Source organism: Schistocerca gregaria, chromosome X (assembly GCF_023897955.1).
Source record: "Schistocerca gregaria isolate iqSchGreg1 chromosome X, iqSchGreg1.2, whole genome shotgun sequence".
In the NCBI taxonomy this organism is placed as follows: Eukaryota; Metazoa; Arthropoda; class Insecta; order Orthoptera; family Acrididae; genus Schistocerca; species Schistocerca gregaria.
In genome coordinates, this window is record NC_064931.1 from 719,398,378 (window position 1) to 719,413,394 (window position 15,017).

General features: G+C 40.0%; 1 protein-coding gene across 1 annotated transcript in view; it reads right to left on the reverse strand.

The window, feature by feature from the left end:
- Positions 1 to 15,017, reverse strand: part of LOC126299218 (facilitated trehalose transporter Tret1-like) — a 201,708-nt gene that overhangs the window by 16,721 nt on the left and 169,970 nt on the right. Inside the window, exon 7 of the mRNA XM_049991002.1 lies at positions 13,506 to 13,709. Coding sequence (XP_049846959.1) covers positions 13,506 to 13,709 — 204 coding nt within the window. The remainder of the gene's footprint in view (positions 1 to 13,505; positions 13,710 to 15,017) is intronic.

The window sequence follows — 15,017 nt, forward strand, 5'->3', positions numbered from 1 at the left end:
TTTGAACTGGGTTGGATTATTAGCAACAAATTTCATAAGTGAATATATATACTGTGAGGTTACTGTGAGGATCCCTAGATACTTAAATAGATGTCTGCAGGATGACCGTGGGTGGGCTCCAGCAATTACTCTGATTACACGTTTTTGAGCAATGAATACTTTTCTACTCAACAATGTATTAGCCCAGAATATGATACCATACGAAAGCAGTGAATGAAAGTAGGCATAGTAAGCTAATTTACTGAGATTCTTATCACCAAAATTTGCAATAACCCTAATAGCATACGTAGCTGCACTCAGACGTTTCAGCAGACCGTCAATGTGTTGCTAATGGACACACCTAAAAATTTTGAAAATTCTACCTTAACTACAGACTTCTGTTCAAAGTCTATATTTATTACTGGAGTTGTGCCATTTACTGTATGGAACTGTATATACTGTGTTTTCTCAAAATTTAAAGAGAGTCCGTTTGCTGAGAACCACTTAATAATTTTGTGAAAAACATCATTTACAATTACATCACTTATTTCTTGGTTTTTGGATGTTATTAATATACTTGTATCATCAGCAAAAAGAACTAACTTTGCATCTTCATCAATATGGAATGGTAAGTCATTAATGTATGTCAAGAACAGTAAAGGACCTAAGACCGAACCCTGTGGGACCCCGTACTTGATAGCCCCCCAGTTTGAGGAATCATCTGTTGTTTTAACATTACATGAACCACTTATTTCAACTTTCTGCATTCTTCCAGTTAAGTATGAATTAAACCATTTGTGCACTGCCCCCCTCAAACCATAATGATTTAACTTATCTAAAAGAATTCCATGATTTACACAATCAAAGACCTTTGAGAGATCACAAAAATACCAATGGGTGATGTCTGGTTATTCAGAGCATTTAATATTTGATCAGTGAAAGCGTATATAGCATTTTCTGTTGAAAAGCCTTTCTGAAAACCAAACTGACATTTTGTTAGTACTTTACTTTTACAAATGTGGGAGGCTACTCTTGAATACATTAGTTTCTCAAAAATTTTTGATAGAGCTGTCAGAAGAGAGATTGGGCGATAGTTATTGACATCCGACGTATCCCCCTTTTTATGCAATGGTTTTACAATGGCATATTTCAGTCTATCGGGGAAAACACCATGCTCCAAAGAGTTATTACATACGTGGCTGAGAATCCTACTTATCTGTGGGGAACAAGCTTTAAGTACTTTGCTGGAAATGCCATCAATTCCGTAAGAGCTTTTACTTTTCAGTAAGTTTATTATTTTACTGATTTCAGAGGGATAGGTTGGTGGAAATACAGTTGTCTCAAACTGCACGGGTATGGTCTCTTCTATTAGAAGCCTTGCCTCTTCTAGTGAAGATCTAGATCCTATTTTCTCCACAACATCTAAAAAATGATTATTGAAAATATTTCCAATTTCTGATTGTTTGTTAGTACACTTGTCATTCAGTTTTATGGCACTAAAGTCTTCCTGTGCTCTTGGTTGCCCTGTTTCCCTTTCAATAATATTCCAAATTGCTTTAATTTTATTATCAGAGTTACTGATCTCAGACATGATACATATGCTTCTGGACTTTTTAATAACTTTTCTTAGTACCGCACAATAGTTTTTATAATATTGAACAATTTCGGGGTCAGTACTCCCTCTTGCTGTTAGATACAGTTCTCTTTTACAGTTGCAAGATATTCTTATTCCTTTAGTTAGCCAAGGTTTTTTATACGTTTTCTTGGAATTATGTTTAACTATTTTCATGGGAAAACAATTTTCAAATACCCTTAAAAATGTATCGTGAAATAAGTTATATTTCAAGTTTGCATCGGGTTCCATATACACTTCATCCCAGTCTAGCTATTGTATTCAATATGAACGCTCCCAGTCATGATAAAACAGCAAAATTATTGGGATTTCATTTAGATCAAAAGCTCAGCAGGGATACCCACACAGGGAAGATATGTGGCAAATTGGCAAATGTCATCTATTTGCTTTACAAGCTGAGGAGCAGTATGAGTAAGGAACTTCCGTTATATGTATATTTTGCATTCTTCCATCTGAAGTATGGAATACTATCATTGGGCAATTCTGTAGACTCAAAATTAGTGTTCAAATGGCAATAGAAAGCCATAAGGTGCATAGCAGGACTCACCCCATACGAGTTGAGTCGAGATTATTTTAAGAAACTGAATATAATGACAGTGCCTGGGCTGTATATTTACAACTGCCTTGTCTTCGTTAAAGAGAATCTGATTAAATTTGACTTAAGGAAGACAGTTCATGACCATAATATAAGAAGTGGCACGTGCACCTCCGCCGACCACTGGCGACAACATTGATGTACTGTGGAGACCTCACGCCCCACGTGTTAAGCAATTCGGCGGTACGTCCACCGGGCCTCCCGCATGCCCACTATACCCCCCCGCTCAAAGTCCGTCAATTGCAAATACGGTTCACGTCCACGCTGTCGCGGCATGCTACCAGTGTTAAAGACTGCGATGGAGCTCCGTATGCCATGGCAAACTGGCTGACACTGACGGCGGCGGTGCACAAATGCTGCGCAGCTAGCGCCATTCGACGGCCAACACCGCGGTTCCTGGTGTGTCCGCTGTGCTGTGCGTGTGATCATTGCTTGTACAGCCCTCTCGCAGTGTCCGGAGCAAGTATGGTGGGTCTGACACACCGGTGTCAATGTGTTTTTTTTTTCCATTTCCAGGAGTGTATGTGAAGTAATCAGACATTTGAAGCTATTTTTTATATGGGAGTTCGATTCTTTAAAGAATCAAGGGTTTACTGGTATACAACTAACTGATTAAAATTCTGGTCTCTACAAAGTAAAATAATTGCCTAGCACTGTGTAATTAATATAATCCTTACTTGTAACATGCATGAATATATATCCTTGGAAAAATCACCGAGATACTGGCTATTCAGGAAAGTAAATGCTCATACCTATATAAACCATAGGTCTATTGATCATCATCATCTATTGTTATTCAGTGTGAAGTGATAATTGCAAATATGCATCTGATGAGTCTAACAGGAAGAAGGAAATAACTGGAGCAATAAATTACTTTGTGAAATGTGTAAATGTTGAAAGAAACCCAGTTGTTATATGTTACTGGTATCTGTGTGCCACATATGCACAGTTCAGTGTCCTTTATGATATTGGACATCTTAAACCCAGGGTTATACTGTACAGTAGCTATTTACGTTTTCACATTCTGTTTTAGAGGTTATGGTTGATGTGTATGGTCACAGCAGTTCAGAGGCAGGCTGCTAGATTTGTTACAGTAGGTTCAAGTAACATGCAAAAGTTATGGAGATGCTTTGGTAACTCAAATGAAAATCCCTGGATGGAAGGCAACATTCTTTTCGGGGGACACTATTGAGAAAATTTTGGGAATCGGCATTTGAAGCTGATTAGTTTAGATTAGATTAGATTTACTTTCCTTCCATTTGATCCATAGTGAGGAGGTCCTCCAGGATGTAGAGCATGTCAGAAAAACAACAATACATGACAAATATTTACAACTAAAACAAATAAGCTAATGTTCCATTCCACAGGTCCCACGTGGAATGATCATCATTTTTTAATAAACACTGTATGGAAGAGTCACTTTACAAACACTAATGCACTGAATTTAAAATAAAAAAGTTTTTTTATTTATTTATACAACTACTATAATACTTATTTACATTGAACACATTACTGCACTGAAATGGTGTAGAAGTTAATTTGTACTTACACACACACACACATATTTACAATGAACACATTACTGCACTGAATTTGTGCAGAAGTTATATTGTACTTATATATACAAATCAGTTGGTTTTACTGAAAAATTCATCAATGGAGTAGAAGGAGTTGGCCACCAATAAATCCTTTAGGCTTCTCTTATAATGAATTTCATTGGTTCTTAAGCTTTTTATAGCTGCTGGCAAGTTTTTGAAAATGTGTGTTCCTGAATAATGCACTCCTTTTTGTACAAGACTGAGTGACTTTAAATCCTTGTGAAGATTATTCTTATTTCTAGTAATGATTCCATGAATTGAGCTGTTAGTTTGAAAAAGATATATATATTTTAATGACAAATTTCATTAAGGAATAAATATATTGGGAAGCAGTAGTTAGTATCCCTAGTTCCCTAAACAGGCTTCTGCAGGATGTTCTTGAGTTCACACCACATATAACTCTTACTGCACATTTTTGTCCCCAGAGAACTTTAGCTTGGCTTGATGAATTACCCCAAAAAGTAATCCCATATGACATTATGGAATGAAAGTAAGCATAGTATGCCAGCTTTTTCATTTTTATATCCCCTATGTCTGACACAATTCGCATTGCAAACAGAGATTTGTTAAGACACTTTAGCAGTTCTGTGGTTTGCTCCTCCCAGTTGAATTTATTATCAAGCTGTAATCCCAAGAATTTAACACTGTCCACTTCTTCTATCTGCTTGTCATCGTATGTTAGGCATATACTCGTCAGACACCCCTACAAGTTCTGAACTGCATCTAGTGTGTTTTTTCAAAGTTTAATTACAAAGAATTTGCTAGGAACCAGTGATTAATGTCCACAAATATTTTATTAGCTGATCTTCGAAAGACCACACTTGATTTGCTATTTATTGCAATGTTTGTATCATTGGCAAACAAAATGAACTTGTCATCTGGTAATGTTATTGATGAAAGGTCATTGATATACACAAGAAAAAGTAAAGGCGCTAAAATGGACTCTTGTGGGACCCCACATGTAATTAGTTCCCAGTTGGATGATGCCTGATAGCTTGATTCAGGTCTCTTTCCTAATAACACCCTTTGTTTCCTGCCAGAGATATAAGATTTGAACCATTTTGTAGCATTTCCTATTACACTATAATATTATAATTTATTTAAAAGGATATTGTGATTTACACAGTCAAATGCCTTTGACAGATCACAAAATATACCAATAGCCTACAATTTTTTGTCTAATGAATTAAGCACATTTTCACTGTAAGTGTAGATAGCCTTCTCAATATCAGAACCCTTTAGAAATCCGAACTGTGACTTTGACAGTATGTTATTTGTTATAAGATGGTTATAAAGCCATTACTTTTTCTAAAATTTTTGAGAATGCTGGCAACAGTGTAATTGGATGGAAATTTGATGCTAGCAGAAAGTCGTATACTCCTAGCTTACTTATTTGTTACATAGTTTAATTCTTAATTTCTTTGCATGGTTTTGGGTACTTGCATTGTTTAATTCATAAATTTCTGGGGTATTATAGTTTTTGAGAGCTGTAGCATCGCGCTTCAGTACCTGAATAGTGAAAAATCACGTAGTCTCCTTCTGCTGCCGAGCACTGTGTCAGCAGTGCACAAGTAGCAGCATTACTGCATTTACTAGGCAACCTTGTATTTTAATAACTGTTTAAATTTTGTGTCGAATTGTTTGTGCTCTGTAGATTAGTTCAGACGTTCTTTGCACAACAGTTTTTAGTGTGGAAAGGGAATGTGACTACTGTGTTCAGGTGCGGGCTGAGTTGGCATCCCTTCACTCTCAGCTTCAGGTAGTGTTGGCTTCGGTCAACGCAGCTTGAAGCTGTTGCCAATGGTCATCACTTCAGGGGTCTGGATGGGGGTTAGTCGGGGACGACCAGCTCGTCCCACGCATCCCCCGATCGGACTACAGCTGTGGCTGCCCGGGATACTGCTCACATTGAGGCCGTCCCCTCACCCTTGGTAGAGTGGGAGGTTGTCTCGAGGTGTGGCAGTGGGCGAAAGACATTCTGGAGGGCTGAACAGAAGTCCTCTCCAGTTTGTCTGACAAACCGGTTTCAGGCTCTGTCTCCGGCTGATATTGATCTTCGGCCGGACATGACTGCTTGTCCTGTTCCAGAGGTTGCCCCTAAGTCTGCAAGATCAGGGCGGTCGCAGAGGGTGGGCTTACTGGTAGTTGGAGCTCGAACATCAGGCACGTAATGGGGCCCTTAGGGATATGGCAGCAAGAGAGGGGAAGAAAACCAATGTGCACTCCGTGTGCATACCAGGGGAGTCATTCCTGATGTGGAAAGGGTCCTTCCGGATGCCATGAAGGGTACAGCGTGCACCGATCTGCAGGTGGTCGCTCATGTCGGCACCAATGATGTGTGTTGCTATGGATCCGAGGAAATCCTCTCTGGCTTCCAGCAGCTATCTGATTTGGTGAAGACTGCCAGTCTCGCTAGCGGGATGAAAGCAGAGCTCACCATCTGCAGCATCGTCGACAGGACTGACTGCGGACCTTTGGTACAGAGCCGAGTGGAGGGTCTGAATCAGAGGCTGAGATGGTTCTGCGACTGTGTGGGCTGCAGATTCCTCAACTTGCACCATAGGGTGGTGGGGTTTCGGGTTCCGCTGGATAGGTCAGGAGTCCACTACACACAGCAGGTGGCTACACGGGTAGCAGGGGTTGTGTGGTGTGGACTGGGCAGTTTTTTAGGTTAGATGGCCTCAAGCAAGTACAGAAAGGGCAACAGCTTCAAAGGGTGTGGGGCAAAGTCAGGACATGAGGGGACCAAGCAGCAATCAGTGTTGTAATTGTAAACTGTCGAAGCTGCATTGGTAAAGTACCAGAACTTCAAGCGCTGATAGAAAGCACCGAAGCTGAAATCGTTATAGGTACAGAAAGCTGGCTTAAGCCAGAGATTAATTCCGCCAAAATTTTTACAAAGGCACAGACGCTGTTTAGAAAGGATAGATTGCATGCAACTGGTCGTGGCGTGTTTGTTGCTGTTAGTAGTAGTTTATCCTGTAGTGAAATAAAAGTGGATAGTTCCTGTGAATTATTATGGGTGGAGGTTACACTCAACAACCGATCTAGGTTAATAATTGGCTCCTTTTACCGACCTCCCGACTCAGCAGCATTAGTGGCAGAACAAATAAGGGAAAATCTGGAATACATTTCACATACATTTTCTCAGCATGTTATGCTCTTAGGTGGAGATTTCAATTTACCAGATATAGACTGGGACACTCAGATGTTTAGGATGGGTGGCAGGGACAGAGCATCAAGTGACATTATACTGAGTGCACTATCCAAAAATTACCTCGAGCAATTAAACAGAGAACCGACTTGTGGAGATAACATCTTGGACCTACTGATAACAAACAGACCCGAACTTTTTGACTCTGTAAGTGCAGAACAGGGAATCAGTGATCATAAGGCCATTGCAGCATCCCTGAATATGGAAGTAAATAGGAATATGAAAAAAGGGAGGAAGATTTATCTGTATAGTAAGAGTAATAGAAGGCAGATTTGAGACTACCTAACAGATCGAAATGAAAATTTCTGGTCTGACACTGACAATGTTGAGTGTTTATGGAAAAAGTTCAAGGCAATCGTAAAATGCTTTTTAGACAGATACGTGCTGAGTAAAACTGTGAGGGATGGGAAAAACCCACCGTGGTTCAACAACAAAGTTAGGAAACTACTGCAAAAGCAAAGAGAGCTTCACTGCAAGTTTAAACGCAGCCAAAACCTCTCAGACAAACAGAAGCTAAACATTGTCAAAGTTAGCATAAGGAAGGCTATATGTGAAGCGTTCAGTGAATTTGAAAGTAAAATTCTATGTTCCGACTTGGCAGAAAATCCTAGGAAGTTCAGGTCTTACGTTAAATCAGTAAGTAGCTTGAAACAGCATATCCAGACACTCCAGGATGATGATGGCATTGAAACAGAGGATGACACAGGTAAAGCTGAAATACTAAACACCTTTTTCCAAAGCTGTTTCACAGAGGAAGATCACACTGCAATTCCTTTTCTAAATCCTTGCACAAACGAAAAAATGGCTGACATCGAAATAAGTGTCCAAGGAATAGAAAAGCAACTGGAATCACTCAACAGAGGAAAGTCCACTGGACCTGATGGGATACCCATTCGATCCTACACAGAGTACGCAAAAGAGCTTGCCCCTCTTCTAACAGCCTAGTACCGCAAGTCTCTCGAGGAACGGAAGGTTCCAAATGATTCGAAAAGAGCACAGGTAGTTCCAGTCTTCAAGAAGGGTTGTCGAGCAGAAGCGCAAAACTATAGACCTATATCTCTGACGTCGATCTGTTGTAGAATTTTAGAACATGTTTTGTGCTCGCGTATCATGTCGTTTCTGGAAACCCAGAATCTACTCTGTAGGAATCAACATGGATTCTGGAAACAGCGATCGTGTGAGACCCAACTTGCTTTATTTGTTCATGACACCCAGAAAATATTAGATACAGGCTCCCAGGTAGATGCTATTTTCCTTGACTTCCAGAAGGTGTTCGATACAGTTCTGCACTGTCACCTGATAAACAAAGTAAGAGCCTAGGAGTTTTTAGCAGACAGAACACAGCATGTTGTTCTCAATAGAGAGACATCTACAGAGGGGAGTGTTATGGGACCATTGCTTTTCACAATATACATAAATGACCAGGTAGATAGTGTCGGAAGTTCCATGTGGCTTTTCGGGGATGATGCTGTAGTATACAGAGAAGTTTCAGCATTAGAAAATTGCAGCAAAATGCAGGAAGATCTGCAGCAGATAGACACTTGGTGCAGGGAGTGGCAACAGACCCTTAACATAGACAAATGTAATGTATTGCGAATACGTAGAAAGAAGGATCCCTTATTGTATGATTATATGATAGCGGAACAAACACTGGTAGCAGTTACTTCTGTAAAATATCTGGAAGTATGCATGCAGAACGATTTGAAGAGGAATGATCATATAAAATTAATTGTTGGTAAGGCAGGTACCAGGTTGAGATTCATTGGAAGAGTCCTTAGAAAATGTAGTCCATCAACAAAGGAGGTGGCTTACAAAACACTCGTTCGACCTATACTTGAGTATTTCTCATCAGTGTGGGATCCGTACCAGATCGGGTTGACAGAGGAGATAGAGAAGATCTAAAGAAGAGCGGCTCATTTCGTCACAGGGTTATTTGGTAAGCGTGATACCATTATGGAGATGTTTAGCAAACTCAAGTGGCAGACTCTGCAAGAAAGGCACTCTGCATCGCAGTGTAGCTTGCTGTCCAGGCTTTGAGAGGGTGCGTTTGTGGATGAGGTATCGAATATATTGCTTCCTCATACTTATACCTCCCGGGGAGATCATGAATGTAAAATTAGAGAGATTCGAGCGTGCTCGAAGGCTTTCCGGCAGTCGTTCTTCCCGCAAACCATACGCGACTGGAACAGGAAAGGGAGGTAATGACAGTGGCACGTTAAGTGCCCTCTGCCACACACCGTTGGGTGGCTTGCAGAGTATAAATGTAGATGTAGATGTAGGTGTAGATGTAGAAACAGTGGCTTAACTTCAGCATATTTCAGCCAGTCAGGAAATATTTCACTGATACACAACTGGTTACACAGATAGCTTAACATGTTACTTAGCTCAGAATCACTCTCTTTAATTAATTTTGTTGATATTTCATCATACCCACTAGATATTTTTGATTTTAAAGATTTTGTGATGGACATTATTTCTGCTTGAGTAGTGAGGGTCAAATTCATATTATGGAAGTTACTCTGAAATGTCTGGTCTGAAGTATTCCATAGCAGCATCTACTGAATCTGACAACGCCATCTTTTCAGTAACATCTGTCACCAATGTATCATTTACTCTTAATGCTATTTGTTCCTCTTCATGTCTTGTTCTACCAGTCTCCTCCTTCACTATATCCCATATTGTCTTTATTTTGCTATCTGATATGACTATTTTTTCCTTTTAATATGTTTGCTTTGATGTCCGTAATAGAGTCTTTAATATTTTGCAGTATTTCTTGTAATGTGCTATAGCATCAGCATCAGAACTGTTTCGGATTGACATATACAGTTTTCTTTTTGTTTTACAAGATACCCCTATTCCTTGAGTAATCCATGGCTTCTTTGTAGACTTTGCTCTAACCTTGGTAAGTATTGAGAGAAAACAGTGTTCAAATAAGGTAAGCACTTTATTAGCAAAAGTGTTATTTTTTTATTCATGTCATGAACACTGCAAACATCAGTCCGAACACTGTAAACATCAGTCCAGTGAATGCCCCATTCACTATAACCATGGTGTCTTCCTTAGTGAAATCTTTGCAAAGTGATCCTAAATCCTCTGTCACCTGCTCCAGACAAGCACTAGGTTTAAAAAAATTGGTAACATGGTATTCTGATCCTAGCTGAGTGCAGCATGATCCTACTGCCACCAATATACGTTTTTTTGTCTGGATCACAAAGATAATATATGTCAAATTGGGGCTCAAATGGAGTAACATAGATAGTCATTTTTCCCTCACTCTATCTGTGAGTGGAACAGGACTAAGACTATTAGTGATACAGGGTACAGGGTGCAGGATACTCTCTGACATGCACTCTACTATGGTTTGTGGAGTACATATGTAAATATAGATATATAACATGTATGACTTCCACATTAAATTACGATTTGTGAATTAAAATGTACATTACTATTAGATAATGCCAAAATGTTCACTTACTGAATACACTCCTGGAAATGGAAAAAAGAACACATTGACACCGGTGTGTCAGACCCACCATACTTGCTCTGGACACTGCGAGAGCGCTGTACAAGCAATGATCACACGCACGGCACAGCGGACACACCAGGAACCGCGGTGTTGGCCGTCGAATGGCGCTAGCTGCGCAGCATTTATGCACCGCCGCCATCAGTGTCAGCCAGTTTGCCGTGGCATACGGAGCTCCATCGCAGTCTTTAACACTGGTAGCATGCCGCGACAGCGTGGACGTGAACTGTATGTGCAGTTGACGGACTTTAAGCGAGGGCGTATAGTGGGCATGCGGGAGGCAGGGTGGACGTACCGCCGAATTGCTCAACACGTGGGGCATGAGGTCTCCACAGTACATCGATGTTGTCGCCAGTGGTCGGCGGAAGGTGCACGTACCCGTCGACCTGGGACCGGACCGCAGTGACGCACGGATGCACGCCAAGACCTTAGGATCCTATGTGGTGCCGTAGGGGACCGCACCGCCACTTCCCAGCAAATTAGGGACACTGTTGCTCCTGGGGTATCGGCGAGGACCATTCGCCACCATCTCCATGAAGCTGGGCTACGGTCCCGCACACCGTTAGGCCGTCTTCCGCTCACGCCCCAACATCGTGCAGCCCGCCTCCAGTGGTGTCGCGACAGGCGTGAATGGAGGAACGAATGGAGACGTGTCGTCTTCAGCGATGAGAGTCGCTTCTGCCTTGGTGCCAATGATGGTCGTATGCGTGTTTGGCGCCGTGCAGGTGAGCGCCACAATCAGGACTGCCTACGACCGAGGCACACAGGGCCAACACCCGGCATCATGGTGTGGGGAGCAATCTCCTACACTGGCCGTACACCTCTGGTGATCGTTGAGGGGACACTGAATAGTGCACGGTACATCCAAACCGTCATCGAACCCATCGTTCTACCATTCCTAGACCGGCAAGGGAACTTGCTGTTCCAACAGGACAATGCACGTCCGCATGTATCCCGTGCCACCCAACGTGCTCTAGAAGGTGTAAGTCAACTACCCTGGCCAGCAAGATCTCCGGATCTGTCACCCATTGAGAATTTTTGGGTCTGGATGAAGCGTCGTCTCACGCAGTCTGCACGTCCCGCGCGAACGCTGGTCCAACTGAGGCGCCAGGTGGAAATGGCATGGCAAGCCATTCCACAGGACTACATCCAGCATCTCTACGATTTTCTCCATGGGAGAATAGCAGCCTGCATTGCCGCGAAAGGTGGATATACACTGTACTAGTGCCGACATTGTGCATGCTCTGTTGCCTGTGTCTATGTGCCTGTGGTTCTGTCAGTGTGATCATGTGATGTATCTGACCCCAGGAATGTGTCAATAAAGTTTCCCCTTCCTGGGACAATGAATTCACGGTGTTCTTATTTCAATTTCCAGGAGTGTAGATGGAGGTTTACATGTCATTACTTGCCTCTTACTTTTTTAAATATCGTTTTGCTATTTGTTATGTTGGTAATAAACATGTAGTGTTTGTAGGACTGTCCTTTTCTCCAGCTATTCTATTAAAGGAATGATTGAAGGTTTTTCTGTTTGGCTAACAATTTTCTTATTGTTATGTGTCAGGACAATGTATTCACCTATTTCCTCTCCAATGAGGTCCCCATAGTTCTTACTTTCTTTGTTGCAGTATAGATATTGTTATAATTATACATTCTTTTATCTCTTCAGATATTGTTTCTCAATATAACTTGCTGTAACGTGCATTCAATATCCTTTTTTTCTGGTATGGAGCTCTAATTTCCTTAGGGATCCAGTTATTTGCAGTCCTCTTACTAACATTTACTTTGGGTAAAGATGCGAATGTTTCAAAATGCAGTACTAGAGAATTTAAAAATAAGATGAATGTATTATCTACATTAATACTCTGATAGATGTCTAACAATGACTTCATAATTCATTACATTGATTAATGTCATCCTTGTTGAGGAATCTTCATTTCACTTTTAGTATAATACTGTGGGGATTGCTTCTTTAATGTCCATTCTGACACCAATGGAACCTGTGATCACAGAATCCTGGACTTCATACATTTGCTGATACAACATACTTATCCTTGTTAATCATGAGTATATAGGTATTTCAGATTTTGTACATATACCATGTTGTCGAAGTTCCTTATTTTGGAACTATTATGTAACCATGTTTCATATGAACACATTAATAATTATTAATAATAATGAATAAATGTTTACTAAAATGAGAGCCACTGAGGATGACACATAAATGTCAAAAGATGTTGGGGTAAAGTATAGAAAAAAGGAATACATTATGTCTTGTGGAAATGGAGTTTTTCAGAACCTAAATGTCATTTTTGAACATGGGGAAAATGAATCAGTTAGAAATTCTAGCCCTAGAAAGATGACTGTATCAAAGTTATGATTGAAACTGTGACAATGGTGCTCTTAGCCTTCATTGCTAGCCCATTTTGGATGATGAATTTCCTTCACCACTGGCATATGAACTCAACACTCTGTGATTTGTATGTGAATGTTGCAGTAAACATCATGGTTACTATACCTTAGAGACTTTAGCTACAATTGGAGGTCATGTGACTTGTACAAGGCACTCCACTTTTTTTTTTTAAAAAGAAAGCAACAAAAGAAGGAAATAATTCAGTATTGGATACATAACATGCAGTAAATGATAGTGTTGAAGACCCTTAGTTTACCAAAACAGTAAATACAGAGAAGTGAAGTCAGTCACCACTAGAGAGGCAAAAGGATCTGTAGTTCCCAAAGCAAAATAAAAAATGAATGTGTGAAAAAATTGAACTTCACTATCATGTGTTCATTTAGTATTCCTTCTTTTGCCCATTTGGCATTACTTCTTATGTCAAAATCTATCTCTGCTGCACTTTAAAGGTAATTGAGTAATTAATACCTTTTTTATAATACTATAATATTTTTAGACTTAAGGCTATCATATAAATGTTGTGTATTGTCCACAAAAATGTAAAATGCCTTACCTCAAAAAAATTTATTGCATAAAATAAAGTCATGTAAATTCCAGAAAACTGCTGAAAGATGAAAAGCACTGACATAATTGCTATTGGCTTATATGCTGTGGGTTTCAGAAATACTTTCAATCCCTGAAAGAAATTTGGAGCTGTTAGTGCTCTCATATCCTGTGATCTGACCATAGCTGCCAGTTGTTTCTTGTGGCTTGTTTTCTGCAACATAAATGGTATTTTCCTGATGTAATTTGAGTTCATGTAATTTGAGTTCAGTGTCTGCAGTAACTACTTTTACATTAAGCTGTAATTGCAACAACAAATAACTATGTTTCAAACAGCACTTCTCATGATAGAGAAAAAGTAATATCAAAATAAATTAACAAACAGCCACTAAATTTCAGTTTAAGAGCTAGAGTCTTCATCTTCTGGACAGGGAGTGTGACAACAGTCTGGAAAGATGAGAAAAATGAAGGAAGTGGTCTCATGAAACTGAACTTGAAGAGATTTGGAAGAGCAACACAAACAGAATGGCGGGGAGTGTGGTTTTTAATAGGATAATAACCACCACTAGACAGAGAAAGCGTAAAACTAGGAAGAGAGTAGCTTCTGAACAAGACATGTAGGCAGTAATCTAATTTATAGATAAACAGTTGTGTGCAATGAAGTCTTCAGTAGCAGAAATTCTCACAGTAAAAGCAATCATGTTAATTCTCTGCGACACATGCACACAAACATTCTTCTATGTAACTAGTATATACCATTTACTTATTTGTCTGTGGAGTGCTACACATGTATGTATACACATGTATCTACAGACAGGTCTTAGATGATACTTCAGTGAGACATACTGATGGAATGCTGGATCTCTTTCCTGGCATGACTGCTTGTTCTCTGTATCTAGGGCTTGTTGTAATTCTGTTTGTTTTGCTGGAACTTGTTGAAAGATTGCTTCCTGTTCCAAAATATATATGACTTGGTTGAACCCAGATGTTTCTTCAGCAATGTACAAGACCTTATGTTCTCAGTTAAAATATCCTAACACTCAGTAATATTAACAGACTAATTTTTTCTGACCTAGAATTTCATGCTAACATTAATCCAATCTTCTAGCCACAGTAGTAGATGTCTGCTCTGTCTCTAAACTGACATTCTTACCACACCTCTTATTCCCATACCCCAGCACTGAAGTCAAGCTTGTGCCTCTCTCCTAAATACTCAACAGTATTCAACACTTTCCTCTACATTCACTGAGTGAGGTGGTGCAGTGCTTAGTATTGTATGTTTGCCAAATAACTATGTTATAGTGGATGCCATTGATTGTGTTAGCATGCTGGTGCTCAAAACATTGCTCCAACACACTCAGAGAGGCTTCCAGAAATACATTGAGCTAAATTTCTGATATACCCAGCCCAATAAAGTTATTGACACTGTGATCACTAGGCAGTTTCCTGTTAATATGAATTTTTCAATCGTACACTACTAACAGTCTAATTGTAATGACCACATGTATGTTTTTCATATTCC